Below are 14,892 nucleotides of genomic sequence, written 5' to 3'. Positions count from 1 at the left end.
GATTTCTTCAAGGAGTCCTTGTACCTCTTCTTTGGTACCCCTCTATTTCGATGGCCGGTGGAAAGTTCGCCATACAGGGCAATCTTGGGTAGGCGGTGGTTTTCCATCCTGGAGATATGAAGGGGCTGCCCCCCCAATAATAATAATAATTGCTATATTGAATAAGAGCATGCTTTGCTTTCAAACTAAGGTGTCTGTTGTGAAAATTGGCGTTAGAAACTGACTACTCCCCAGCGGGTGTGAGCTCCAGCCGTAGGCCTAAGAAGCTTTTCTGGAATAAAGGGATAAGACTAAGTTGAATAAGATGGAAGTTACTTCCAAATAATTTTGCTGAGGATCGCCCACTAAGTGTTGAATGTCGGAAGTACTGCCCTGATGCGGGGGGGGGGGGGGGGGGCTAAAACCGATTCTGAGAAGGAAGTTCCAGACTCATGGGGGCAGCTACCAAAAAGGCCTTCAAGTGGGTGTCCCCAACCAGACTTACCTTGTCCAAAATGTGTTTCTGCGACTGCTCTTCCTCAGAGCGTCTCAGTTCACACGCAAGTATATATTTATACCAAAAACCGGAGCCATTAACGAGACAGTGGAACAAACAGCAAACTTCTTTTAAAGATTATTTTGCCTCTTAAAATGTTACTGCACTTGCGGGGAGGGGGCTTTTCTTGGTCTTGGCCTCCAAGGCCCCGCCAGTGACCAGTGAGATGCCTTGAAGAAGTTCCAGAAGAAGAAGAGGAAGATGACGATGAGGAAGAAGAAATGCAAATTTATACTCCGCCCTTCTCTCTGCATCAGAGACTCAGAGCGGCTTACAATCTCCGATATCTTCTCCCCCCACAACAGACACCCTGTGAGGTGAGTGGGGCTGAGAGGGCTCTCACAGCAGCTGCCCTTTCGAGGACAACTCCTGCGAGAGCCATGGCCGACCCGAGGCCATTCCAGCAGCTGCAAGCGGAGGAGTGGGGAATCCAACCCGGTTCTCCCAGATAAGAGAGCTCTGGCTGACCCAAGGCCATTCCAGCAGCTGCAAGTGGAGGAGTGGGGAATCAAACCCGGTTCTCCCAGATAAGAGAGCTCTGGCTGACCCAAGGCCATTCCAGCAGGTGCAAGTGGAGGAGTGGGGAATCAAACCCGGTTCTCCCAGATAAGAGAGCTATGGCTGACCCAACGGCCATTCCAGCAGCTGCAAGTGGAGGAGTGGGGAATCAAACCTGGTTCTCCCAGATAAGAGAGCTATGGCTGACCTGAGGCCATTCCAGCAGCTGCAAGTGGAGGAGTGGGGAATCAAACCCGGTTCTCCCAGATAAGAGAGCTGTGGCTGACCCAAGGCCATTCCAGCAGGTGCAAGTGGAGGAGTGGGGAATCAAACCCGGTTCTCCCAGATAAGAGAGCTCTGGCTGACCCAACAGCCATTCCAGCAGGTGCAAGCGGAGGAGTGGGGAATCAAACCTGGTTCTCCCACTTAAGAGTCCTCACATTTAACCAATACACCAGACTGGCTCTGAAGAGTGGTGTCCCTAGGCATTTGGGTGCTGGAATTACCCTACTTCTGAACATGGAGTTGGCATTGTCCGTTGCCATGGGGAAAAATGATGGATAGAGCTATTCTGCTTGAATTGTGTGAGGGGGCAGAGAGCCGAGCGGATCACAGAAACCCAGTCCTTTGACACCTGGAAGTCTTGCCGGAGGCAGGGGCTATTATTTCAGCCGGCGTTGCCTACGCACTCTTAAAGGCTTGGAGCTTTCTTCAAAAAGCAGCCAAGCTGTGATAGGCAAAGATTCCCCACCCCCACCCCCTCCGCCCAAAACACCAGCTTCTGCACATGTGAGGCGCGATCACAGAATTGCTGAATTACACACACCAGCTTGCATTCGGGGAGGAGGGAGAACGGAGAAAAGTTTGAGCGAATAGGCCTTTAATCCCAGGCCCACTAAATAAAAACCCTTTCAGGCATGCGCTTAGTGGTTAAGGAGTTGTCCAAGGTTCTAAAAATACCGTCCTGTTGAGCCACTGAGAATTACTTTCCTCTTAATAGTGGGGATTGGTGCCCGAGGGAGCCGCTTCCCTCTGCCCCCTTAACCGCTTGTGTCTCTTTGGTAAACGGGGGCCCGTTTCAGATTTATTCCCGCCGTTCCAAATCCTTGCTGGCGTTTGTCTCCGCTGTGCAGCTGCTTCTAATTCCCTCCCCCCCCCTCCTCCTCTTTTTTTTTTTTGTTTAAAATTTCAGCAGTGTTGTGTTTTATGACATTATTAAGATTAAAATAGGAAGAAAGACCTCGGGTTATGGACTGTATTATGAGAGCTATAAAACTGACCTTAAAGGATTATAAATGAGGTGGTGGAGCCGAACCGTTCTGACAGCTCGCTTACTGTTTTCAGATTTACTGGCAGCCCCGTGTGGCTGGGGGGTTGTAACTCCTGCCGACGGTCTGTTATTCCAAGGGAAAGTGTGTGCGTTTGGGTGAAAGTTAGAGCGAACCGGGGAAGCAGGAGGGAAAAGAGTTCTCCACGGTGTCGGGGAGCCTGGAAGAAAATGGGGGAAAACCCACCCTTCATCAAGGGTGCAATTTTTCTAGCAGTGTGATTTTCATTTCAGGGCGTTTGCGCAGGCCGCTTATGTCAGCGCTTCATTTCTAAAAAGAGAAATGCCGTGACTCAAAGTGCGCATACGTGTACTGACACGCTCCCCTTCTCTACCGCGGGGAACGCTGCCATCTTAGAAGGTGCGGGGCTGGATCGCAGGTAGTCAGTGGTGGGAAGGAAGGCTCTCTGCACATGGTCAAGGTAACACTGTGGCATTTAACTTCTTCCTGCCCTTCTACCCAAGAACTGAGCGTACATTTCAGGGCTAACCTTAGCCATATTATAAATGTATATGCCCACCACACCTTTAGGGGCCCCAGGCTGGTTCCGCCCCCCCCCCGGTTTCCCCCTGCTTGCAACCCGCCCAGCTTGAATGCACAACCAACAATTGTGTCACTCTTTGCCCAAGTTACCTGGTGCGGTGGCTGCTGGTTAGTCACTAAAGCCTACAAAGTGATTTCACTTTTCTCTTGTTTGACACGAAAGATGCCAAACTCATTCATTGTTGCCACTAATAAAGTGTTCCGTTCGCGGAAAAAGTCAGTGGGGCAGAGGAGTGCTAAGGCTGCAAAAGGGGACAAAGTGCATTTAAAAAAAAAAAAAAACCACCAAAAGTCAAAACAGGTCCTGAAATGTGATGCACAACGCATGGAGGGAAAACAGTTGGGGAAGGTAGTTAAGAAGCCAAGCTGGAGGAGAGGCCACGTGAAGATACATCCTGAGGCTGAATTGCTCTTGAAGACATTTTGGAAATTCCAGTTACCCAAATTGCAATGGCAAGATCGCCAACAGAGGTGGACTGCAGGTGACAAATAAATTCTGAGCCTGGAGGATAAACTTTAGGCTGTTTTCTGATGTCCTGTTACACTTCAAGGTGCTGGCTTGCACCATTTAAAGTTGTTTATGCCACTTGGATCCTGTCCTGGCATCTCAGGCCCATCCTAAGTCGGAGCAAGTATACGATGGGCAGGGCCTTTTCAGTGGATGCCCCCCAGCTCCGGAATGTTCCCCTTTGCGCCTGGCAGCCTCCTTGAAGATCAGTTGGTGTCAGACCAAGACTTAAAAAAAAGAAATTCAGCTAGAGTTTAACTAATTTGGAGGGTTCTTCTTGAAAAGTTTTTATTTCCTGTATCCGACTTAAAGCTGCAAGCTTCAGTTCCAGCTTGTGGGCAGGGCCGGCGTGTGGGAGTAGGTGAGGTAGGCGGCTGTCTGGAGCGCTACCCCACCTGGGTGCACCACCAGGAGCCCCCTTACACCATTTGCCCCTTCCCCGACTGGAAGGCGCAGGCGGTGCAGGGGGAAAGCGACAGCGTGGCAGCACACTCGTGCGCCACCTGTCGCTCTCTCCCTCCATGCCGCCCTGCTCGATAATGTCATTAGTGATGTCATTGTGCCGCGTGTGCAAAAAAAAAAAAAAACCAATCTGAAAAGGAGCTTGGGCGGTGACACGGTGCAGGGGTCTTCCGGGAGTGGCAAAACCCCTAGCACCGTGCCTCCTTGTGGGGGTGAGGAACCAGGATACAAATAAATAAAAGCAAATGCTTAATGATGCTCCCGTTTTGGGCAGAGAGGCAGCAGGGTTCTCTTTGCTTCCACTTTGTCCACTGTGCAACTTCTGTGGGTCGGCTGATGGAGGCTGGGGAAGGAAAGGACACATTTGGATAAATAAAAGTTTGGATAAAATTTCTTACGCTGACCTTACAGAAATCCAGTAAAAGAGCCTAATTAACATTATTGCTTGGCTTTTTGTTGCATTAAGAACATAAGAACATAAGAGAAGCCATGTTGGATCAGGCCAATGGCCCATCCAGTCCAACACTCTGTATTTTTATTTATTTATTTATTAATTTCATTTATATCCCGCCCTCCCCCACCTTGGCAGGCTCAGGGCGGCTAACAACAATCCATAAAAACACACCATAATAAATAAAACATTAGAATTACAATATAGAACAATAAAACATTAAAATAAAAACCAGTCTAGTAAATACAATTATACTGCGGTATATATATATATACACACACACACACACACACACTGTGGCTAATAGCCACTGATGGACCTCTGCTCCATATTTTTATCTAACCCCCTCTTGAAGCTGGCTATGCTTGTAGCCGCCACCACCTCCTGTGGCAGTGAATTCCACAGGTTAATCACCCTTTGGGTGAAGAAGTTCCTCCTTTTATCCGTTCTAACCCGACTGCTCAGTAATTTCATTGAATGCCCACGAGTTCTTGTCTTGTGAGAAAGGGAGAAAAGGACTTCTTTCTCTACTTTCTCCATCCCATGCATTATCTTGTAAACCTCTATCATGTCACCCCGCAGTCGACGTTTCTCCAAACTAAAGAGCCCCAAGCGTTTTAACCTTTCTTCATAGGGAAAGTGTTCCAAACCTGTAATCATTCTAGTTGCCCTTTTCTGGACTTTTCCCAATGCTATAATATCCTTTTTGAGGTGCGGCGACCAGAATTGCACGCAGTATTCCAAATGAGACCGCACCATCGATTTATACGGGGGCATTAGGATACTGGCTGATGTGGAGAGGGATTGGGGTGGGGTCACCTTTTAATGGAGCAGCCGGAACAGGCGCAGTTGGAAGTGGGGGTGCTTGTAAGTCATTGCCGCAAAGCGTCTTTGGAGCTGACCCTCAGCGTGACTTCTGACCTTCTTTTATTTCAAAGAGATTTAGACATCTGTCAGGGATCTCTTCCCATCCATCATCCACTCCCGCTGTGCCTTCTTTCCGTCCACCCTCCCCCTGCCTCTTTCTATTTTGCCGCTTGCTGTAACAGCTGCTCGTGGAAGATCCCCTCCCTCCCCACCTTAAGTACAGGCCACTTAAGGTCTTGTCTGGGCACCGGTGCCTCACGCAAAAAAAAACACCTGTTCAAAGTATCACAGCTGCCCGGGGCTCCCGGTGAAAGGGTGGGGAAGAAAAGTGTGCCTCTGAGCACGTGCAGAGTGACCTGCAGTAACTGTTGAAGAAACTCACCTAGCCCCTGCACATGTGGAGTAGGTCCAGTTACTGCTTTGAGAAAATCGACCTTGGAGCCGCTTGCTGCATTATCGCAATTCCATTCAGTCGCGCTCTCTGCAAGTACCCCTGAGGCCAAATAGAGACCACCTGTTTTTTTCGTCCTGGCCGTGCTGACTCTATTTCGTAAGTTGCCGACCTGGAGACTGGCCCTGAAAACACCTTGCAGGCGGTGTTCCCCCTAAGCTTAGTGTGAGCTAGCTCACAGTTTTTTAGCCTTTGGCTCACACATTTTTGTCTTAGTTCAAGGAAAATGCCCTTGGAGCAAAGCAGGGGGGGGGGGGTTTGAGCAGGAATGCGCAGGAACACAGTTCCGGCTGGCTTAGTGTCAGGGGGTGTGGTCTAATAGGCAAATAAGTTCACGCCGGGCTTTTTCTACAAAAAGCCCCACGTGAAACATTGGTGATGTCAGAGGGTGTGGCCTGATATGCAAATGAGTTCCTGCTGGGCTTTTTCTCCCAAAAAAAGCTCTAGAGCCAAGTAATTGATGCAGTAGCTCACAACTTTAATGCCAGTCGCTCACAAAGTAGAATTTTTGCACGCAAAGACCCTGCAGCTTAGAGGGAGTATTGCTTGCAGGGCTCAGAATTTCTCCTCTTCCTTCTGACCTTTTATTTCAAAGAGAGCCAGTTTGGTGTAGTGGCACGGACTCTTATCTGGGAGAACCGGGTTTGATTCTCCACTCCTCCACTTGCAGCTGCTGGAATGGCCTTGGGTCAGCCATAGCTCTGGCAGAGGTTGTCCTTGAAAGGGCAGCTGCTGTGAGAGCCCTCTCCAGCCCCACCCACCTCACAGGGTGTCTGTTGTGAGGGAGGAAGGTAAAGGAGATTGTGATCCGCTCTGAGACTCTTCGGAGTGGAGGGCGGGATATAAATCCAGTATCTTCATCTACCTCACAGGGCGTCTGTTGTGGGGGAGGAAGGTAAAGGAGATTGTGAGCCGCTCTGAGACTCTTGGGAGTGGAGGGCGGGATATAAATCCAATATCTTCATCTACCTCACAGGGTGTCTGTTGTGGGGGAGGAAGGGAAAGGAGATTGTGAGCCGCTCTGAGACTCTTTGGAGTGGAGGGCGGGGTATAAATCCAATATCTTCATCTACCTCACAGGGTGTCTGTTGTGGGGGAGGAAGGTAAAGGAAATTGTGAGCCGCTCTGCGACTCTTCAGAGTGGAGGGCGGGATATAAATCCAATATCTTCTTCTATCTTCTTCTGGAATAATTGGCCAGATCCACGTCTTGAGCAGAGTACGACAGCTGAGTGGTCTCATGGGAAAGTTTTAGTGGTCAAGATCAGTGTTCCTTCTAAGCTGAGTCAGCCTGAGCTAGCTCACAGATTTTTGTCTCAGCTCAGGAAGGATGACCCCAGAGCACACTAATTTTTGCAGCCGCTCATGACTTTAATTCCAGTAGCTCCCAACTTTAATACCAGGAGCTCACAAAGTAGAATTTTTGCTCACGAGACTCTGCAGCTTTGAGGGAACATTGGCCAAGATACAGTTCTTCTTTGTGGACTAGGGAGGCACTCTCTCCTGCCCGAATGAGAACAGCGGCCAGTGACCTGTTTGGGGAGAACGACAAATCGTTTAATTGCAGGCTCTTGTATCCCGGGAGGACGGGATGAGCAGCGGAGAGGATTAAGTGAATGAGACGAGAGCATCCACGGCACAGAACAGTTATTTAAAATGCGGTAACCGGAGCTGCAGCGGCGAGCCAAGCTAATTCGGGTGGCCGCGGGTCCTTTATTTAGAGGGCACTGGCCTTTTGGAGGGATTTTGTCCAGATAACTTTCCAATTTTAATTTCTGCTAATATTAAAAATAACCCAGTCACCCGTGGGAAAACAGTTATATGTTCCGGAAACTCAGTAGCAGGCGTAGCACGCTGGGGTCGGAGGTCGTCAGAACTCTTGGCAGGGTGGAAGAGAAAGCTGACGAGCCTTGGATCCGGGAGGACGTTGGCGGACTTTTAACTTGTTTGTCACGCTTTTCGTCAGTTTAGTGGACGAATGATTATTTTGCCAAACCTCTCGAGGCTTTCTGGCATGGGTCGCCCGAATCTGCATCCCCCAGCTGAAGATTCCCAGCACCCAAAGGGACTAGTTAAAAAAAAAAATCTCCTTTAAGGAATCAAGAATCCTTGAGCATGAACACAGAAGACCACATTGATAGGTTTCTTTGTGCATTCGTGCAAGAGGAAGCCTCTCTGATTTCTGAGATCCACTCCAGAGTTCTGTCAGAGTGGAAGAGGCCTCAGATTCAGCAGGAGCTCACAGGAGTGCAGCTCCTGAACCTTTCTGAGGGCTCCCCCTCTTCCTCCCAACCTACCTTGTCCATTGAATAGTAGGTGCAGCTGCATAACGATCCCTGGATTAGGAGAGCCGGCAGCCAGCCAGCCACCAGGGGCTTTGCCATGCCCCCAGCAGCCCTTATTAACCCCTGGAGAAGCCCACGCCACCCTTTCTCCACTTCTTATGTGATTTGGGGCACCAGGGGGGCGGGAATTAGTGGCCTTTTGACGGGGAGAGGGGCAGTCCTGGAGAGCCCCAGGCGAGCAAGGCTTGCTTGGGCTGGTTGGATCTCTAGCGAGCCCAAGCAGGCCTTTCTCACCCATGGCTCTTCTTTCTTGCATCGGGTTGCTTTTGGCTGGGGGGGCAGCATATGTTAATGAGTTATGCTAGAGAGCCAGTTTGGTGTAGCGGCTAAATCTGTGGACTCTTATCTGGGAGAACCGGGTTTGATTCCCCACTCCTCAACTTGCAGCTGCTGGAATGGCCTTGGGTCAGCCATAGCTCTGGCAGAGGTTGTCCTTGAAAGGGCAGCTGCTGTGAGAGCCCGCTCAGCCCCACCTACCTCACAGAGTGTTTGTTGTGGGGGGAGAAGATATAGGAGATTGTAAGCCGCTTGGAGTCTCTGATTCAGGGAGAAGGGCGGGGTATAAATCTGCCCCCACCTCACAGGGTGTCTGTTGTGAGGGGAGAAGATATAGGAGATTGTGAGCTGCTCTGAGTCTGATTCAGAGAGAAGGGCAGGGTATAAATCTGCCCCCACTTCACAGGGTATCTGTTGTGAGGGGAGAAGATATAGGAGATTGTGAGCCGCTCTGAGTCTGATTCAGAGAGAAGGGCGGGGTATAAATCTGCCCCCACTTCACAGGGTGTGTCTTGTGGGGGGAAAAGATATAGGAGATTGTAAGCCGCTCTGAGTCTCTGATTCAGGGAGAAGGGCAGGGTATAAATCTGCCCCCACTTCACAGGGTGTCTGTTGTGAGGGGAGAAGATATAGGAGATTGTAAGCCACTCTGAGTCTCTGATTCAAAGAGAAGTGCGGGGTATAAATCTGCCCCCACTTCACAGGGTGTGTCTTGTGGGGGGAGAAGATATAGGAGATTGTAAGCCGCTCTGAGTCTCTGATTCAGGGAGAAGGGCAGGGTACAAATCTGCAATTCTTCTTCTAAAGAGCTTCCACCTATTTTTCTACAAAACAACCCTTGGAGTGGAATGTGCTCTTCACTGAAAATGCGTTGGGCAGAAAGGTGCCAGTCTGTGCCTCTTCACTAAACTGTCTGATGGCTATTTATGCATGAAATGGCTCTCAATTTGAAGTGGCTCCAGAGATGGGATCAGCTGAAGGATGCCTGCCTCGGATCCAGAAGCGATTACCTGGGCATAATTAAAATAACACTTGGCGTTTATATAGGACATTCTGGAGCATTTAAATGACTTCATTTAAATGAATTGAGCTAGGGTGATATAGTGGTTAAGAGCGGTTTCTTTGTGCATTCGTACAAGATGGGGCCTCTCCGACTTCGGAGATCCACTCCAGAGTTCTGTCAGAGTGACTTGATTCCTCACTCCGCCTCCGCATGCAGCCAGCTGGGTGACCGTGGGTCCCAGTTCTCTCAGAGCTCTCTCAGCCCCACCTCCTCGCAGGACATCTGTTGTGGGAAGAGGAAGGGAAGGAGAATGTAAACCCCTCTGAGGCTTTGAGTGAAGGGTGGGGTATAAATCCTCCCCCTTTGCAGTGATCGTTGCAGCACCCCTTTAAGGCATGCTGGTGGTATCTTCCCATTGTAGTTGTGAATTGTACTATATTACCACCTAAGGGCTCAGGGGGAGATTAAAACTGACACTCAGTTCCAATACTCTCTCTAAGCTATGGGATCTTGTGAGCAAAAATTCTACTTTGTGAACTCCTGGCATTCAAGTTGTGAGCTGCCGCATCAATGAGTTTGCTCTGGGGCCGTTTTTCCTGAGCTAAGACAAAAATGTGTGAGCCGGAGGTTAAAAAACTGTGAGCTAGCGCGCACTAACTCAGCTTAGAGGGAACACCGTTCATGCTATCAGCCACTGTGCAATACCAGTTCTCAACCCCTGTATTCAAGGGTCGTTTTGTAGGGGGAAAAAAGGTGGTGGAGCTCATCCAGGGGTTGTTACGCAGCTGCACCTACTATTCAATGGACGAGGTGGGAAGGAGGAGGTGGAACTGTGAGGAAGGTTCAGGAGCTGTGCTCCTGTGAGTTCCCACTGAATCCGAGGCCTGCCTGTATGTTCTCTCTCTCTCTCTCTCAGCTTGACTTCGCGAACGAGGATTTAAGAAGGGTGCAGTAGTCCACGTCTGCTGCAGGCTCGCTGGTGGCTGACAAGACCAATGCGGGACAAGCAGATCCAGCCACAGTGGCTGCAGGGAAAAGTCTGATTTGGGGTTGGTGCTGTAGCAGTGCGATTCTTCCTCGATCTCCTTTTGTCCTCAAGACCAGCTATGCGTGCGTTCTCAAAGGAAGAGACAGCCTGGTGGATGGTGTGCCTCCATGCTTTGCGATCTGAGGCTAGGTCACCATCAGAACTGCAGGGTGTTTCAGCCTAATTTTCTTGTTGGCTTTCATTGTCATTCACAGGGCTTTTTTTTTGTAGCAGGAACTCCTTTGCATATTAGGCGACACCTCCCTGATGGAGCCAGTCTTCCAAGAGATTACAGTAGGCCCTGCAAAGAAGAGCCCTGTAAGCTCCTGGAGGATTGGCTACATCGGGGGGGGGGGGGTGTCACCTAATACGCAAAGGAGTTCCTGCTACAAAAGAAGCCCTGGCCATTCACAAGCAGTTCTTTCGGGAGGTGTGAACACTACTCAGCCACAAATAACTGTCTGGCGGCGGTTGTTTTGTATTATCTCACATGCTGCAGTATGAGGGAGAGTTCCTGGTACTAATGGAGGTAGCTGATTTTTCTCTTTTTTGCCAGTCTAGAAGTTTTGATTTGCTGCTTGGACATGTCAATAAATGAAAAATAGAAGCGTCAAGTGGCAAATCCCTGACTGTGTGAACATAGGCCCGATGGTCCGTGCTTTCTCCCAGAACCTCCACACACACACACACACACCTGCCCACTTCCCTTGTAAGAGTTGTCTTAAACTTTTGTTGTGCAGCAAAGAGAATGTCAGTGACGCTGGTCAAATCAAAACAACTGATTGTATCTTGATGGACCGGGTTGATTGTATCTTGTTACAGGATTTATTGCCTCGATTCTAATTTTATATTAATTTTGACCTCTCTTCTTGAATAGACAACGGTTAGCATACCTGGTTACATTTATGTAACTTAATATCCTTCCTCGATATTTTATTATTGGTATGTAAGTATTTGTGCTAGTTTATACGTTGTTTTTTTATAAGATTAACTAATTGTATACACATATTAATACTGATATTGTTTATTTCAAAAAATTAATACAAAAAATATTAATGTGAAATAAACGCCGTCATTCTTGGTTTCCTTGATGTTGAATCGGTCGAATTAAAACTGCAGCGTGGATGTGAAAGCAAAGGCGATTCGCTCCATCTAGAGGCCGCGGGATGAATTGTCTGCGAATTTCCTTCGATGATTTTGATCGATGTGCTTGATTCATTTGGGGAGGTGGGGACGAATCAACGGGGAAGATCCCCTGATCCGTTCTTCTCCTCCTCCTCTTCCTTGTAGGGATGAAGCGGCCCTTGAGCCCATCCCACCCTCCCGGGAGCGGCACTTGCGGAAGTCTGGCAGGGGACTCCGGCCTAGGATGTCCACCGGAGCAGCGCACCAAGAGGGAGAAGAAGCACCCGACGTTCACCCTGTGTGAGGTGTGCAATATTCAGCTCAACTCAGCCGTCCAGGCTCAGATTCACTACAATGGCAAATCCCACCAGAAGCGCCTCAAACAGCTCAGCAAAGGCAGAATTTTGACCAGCCAAGGTAAGGCCCCCCCCAGGGGACATACAAAGTGGTCACAAACAGCAAAAAGGGTCGCAACAGGCCCAGGGGGTGACGTGGACGTGGTGTTGCATTTTTCTGTGTGGTCGTCATCACTGATTTCACCTGTCCGAGGATCTCCAGCTTCTTTGGATGGCTTCTTTCCCGCTTTCTTGCTTGTTCTGCTGTTAGCTCAGGCCCTCTCCCAAAACACCGAGATGGTGTTACTTCTCTCCCATTCCCTTCACATCCTTCCTCAAAATCCAGCTTTAAGAACATAAGAGAAGCTGCCAGTGGCCCATCCAGTCCAACACTCTGTGTCACACAGTGGCTAAAAAAACCCAACCCAAGTGCCATCAGGAGGTCCACCAGTGGGGCCAGGACACTAGAAGCCCTCCCACTGTGCTCCCCCCCCAAGCACCCAGAATACAGAGCATCACTGCCCCAGACAGAGAGTTCCATCAATATGTTGTGGCTAATAGCCACTGATGGACCTCTGCTCCATATGCTTATCCTCTTGAAGCTGTGTATGCTTGTAGCTGCCGCCATCTCCTGTGGCAGTGAATTCTATGTGTTAATCACCCTTTGGGTGAAGAAGTACTTCCTTTTATCTGTCCTAACCTGACTGCTCAGCAATTTCATTGAATGCCCACGAGTTCTTGTATTGTGAGAAAGGGAGAAAAGTACTTCTTTCTCTACCTTCTCTATCCCATGCATAATCTCATAAACCTCTATCATGTCACCCCTCAGTCAACATTTCTCCAAGCTAAACAACCCCAAGTGTTTTAACCTTTCTTCACAGGGAAAGTGTTCCAACCCTTTAATCATTCTAGATGCCCTTTTCTGGACTTTTCCAAATGCTATAATAACCTTTTTGAGGTGCGATGACCAGAACTGTACACAGTATTCCAAATGAGGCCGCACCATCGATTATGCTACTGGCTTTGTTTTCAGTTCCCTTCCTAATAATTCCCAGCATGGCGTTGGCCTTTTTTATTGCAATCGCATACTCTCTCGACATTTTCAGTGAGTTTTCTCGACATTTCCTGTGAAGCCGCAAATTCAACCTCTAAATCCACCTTTCCTCTGCTTGAAACTGATTGTGGATAACTAGAAGGATGCCGTCATGGGTTTTTGCAGTTTTAGTGGCTCAACTTTTTGAAATGTAATTGGAATTTTATTGATTTGTATTGTTTTATCTGTTGTACATCACCCAGAGCCGGGCCTCGACCAGGATGGGCGATTAAACAGGTTCAATTAACAACGACGATTTGAAAGGCACATTCTTTCTCCTTCCTTCCCTATGCCTTGTACTTACTAGATTGTTTTAATGCTGTTAAGTTAGTGTTTACTGTTTTATATTGTTAAATTTAAAGGCTTTTTAACCACTGCATGTTTTTATAAAATGTTGTTAGCCGCCCTGAGCCTGCCGAGGTGGGGAGGGCGGGATAGAAATAAAAATTATTATTATTATTATTATTATTATTATTATTATGCAAACATTTTAGCTCGTGAACCTTTTATTGGACGCTGCAGTGCTGGAAAAAGTACAGAAAAGGGCAGCCACGATGATTAGGGTGTTGGAGCACCTTTCCTATGGGCAGTAGGTTCAGGACAGACAAAAGAAAATACTACCTTGCGCAGAGAGTGATTCAAATGTGGAATCTGCTGCAAGGGGATGGCTACAGGAACGAGCTGTAAAGAGGAATTAGATAGATTCATGGAGGATCAGTCTACCAGTGGCTCCTAGCCATGGTGACTGAGGGAAACCTACACATTCAGAGGCACTAAGAGCCCAGGAGGCAACATTAGGGAAAGGCCTTGGCTTCTATGCCCTGTTGTTGGGTCTCTAGAGGAACTGGTTGGCCACAGTGTGAGAGAGGATACTGAACTAGATGGATTGTTGGTCTGATCCAGCAGGGCTATTCTGGTGTTCTTATTAAGGCCTTGGCCTCTCTGCTCTGTTACGAACATAAGAGAAGCCATGTTGGATCAGGCCAATGGCCCATCCAGTCCAACACTCTGTGTCACATAAGAACATAAGAGAAGCCCTGTTGGATCAGGCCAATGGCCCATCCAGTGCAACATTCTGTGTCACAGAAGAACATGAGAGAAGCCATGTTGGATCAGGCCAATGGCCCATCCAGTCCAACACTCTGTGTCACATAAGAACATGAGAGAAGCCATGTTGGATCAGGCCAATGGCCCATCCAGTCCAACACTCTGTGTCACATAAGAACATAAGAGAAGCCCTGTTGGATCAGGCCAATGGCCCATCCAGTGCAACATTCTGTGTCACAGAAGAACATAAGAAAAGGCCTGTTGGATCAGGCCAATGGCCCATCCAGTCCAACACTCTGTGTCACATAAGAACATGAGAGAAGCCATGTTGGATCAGGCCAATGTCCCATCCAGTCCAACACTCTGTGTCACATAAGAACATGAGAGAAGCCATGTTGGATCAGGCCAATGGCCCATCCAGTCCAACACTCTGTGTCACAGAAGAACGGAAGAGAAGCCATGTTGGATCAGGCCATATGCCCATCCAGTCCAACACTCTGTGTCACAGAAGAACATAAGAGAAGCCCTGTTGGATCAGGCCAATGGCCCATCCAGTCCAACACTCTGTGTCACATAAGAACATAAGAGAAGCCATGTTGGATCAGGCCAATGTCCCATCCAGTCCAACACTCTGTGTCACAGAAGAACGGAAGAGAAGCCATGTTGGATCAGGCCATATGCCTGATCCAACACTCTGTGTCACAGAAGAACATAAGAGAAGCCCTGTTGGATCAGGCCAATGGCCCATCCAGTCCAACACTCTGTGTCACGTAAGAACATAAGAGAAGCCATGTTGGACCAGGCCAATGGCCCATCCAGTTCAACACTCTGTGTCACAGAAGAACGGAAGAGAAGCCATGTTGGATCAGGCCATATGCCCATCCAGTCCAACACTCTGTGTCACAGAAGAACATAAGAGAAGCCATGTTGGATCAGGCCAATGGCCCATCCAGTCCAACACTCTGTGTCACACAGTGGCTACAAAAAAAAAAAAGTGCC

General features: G+C 48.7%; 1 protein-coding gene across 1 annotated transcript in view; it reads left to right on the top strand.

Annotated features, from left to right (window-relative positions):
* ZNF385C (zinc finger protein 385C) overlaps window positions 1–14,892 on the top strand; it is a 321,307-nt gene that overhangs the window by 131,430 nt on the left and 174,985 nt on the right. Inside the window, exon 3 of the mRNA XM_060256192.1 lies at window positions 11,584–11,835. Within this exon, the coding sequence (XP_060112175.1) occupies window positions 11,586–11,835 (250 nt within the window). The 5' untranslated portion in view covers window positions 11,584–11,585. The remainder of the gene's footprint in view (window positions 1–11,583; window positions 11,836–14,892) is intronic.

This window comes from Heteronotia binoei, chromosome 15 (assembly GCF_032191835.1).
Source record: "Heteronotia binoei isolate CCM8104 ecotype False Entrance Well chromosome 15, APGP_CSIRO_Hbin_v1, whole genome shotgun sequence".
Lineage (NCBI taxonomy): Eukaryota > Metazoa > Chordata > Lepidosauria > Squamata > Gekkonidae > Heteronotia > Heteronotia binoei.
The sequence above is the reverse complement of the archived record's forward strand: the minus strand, read 5'-3'. Positions and strand labels throughout refer to the sequence as shown.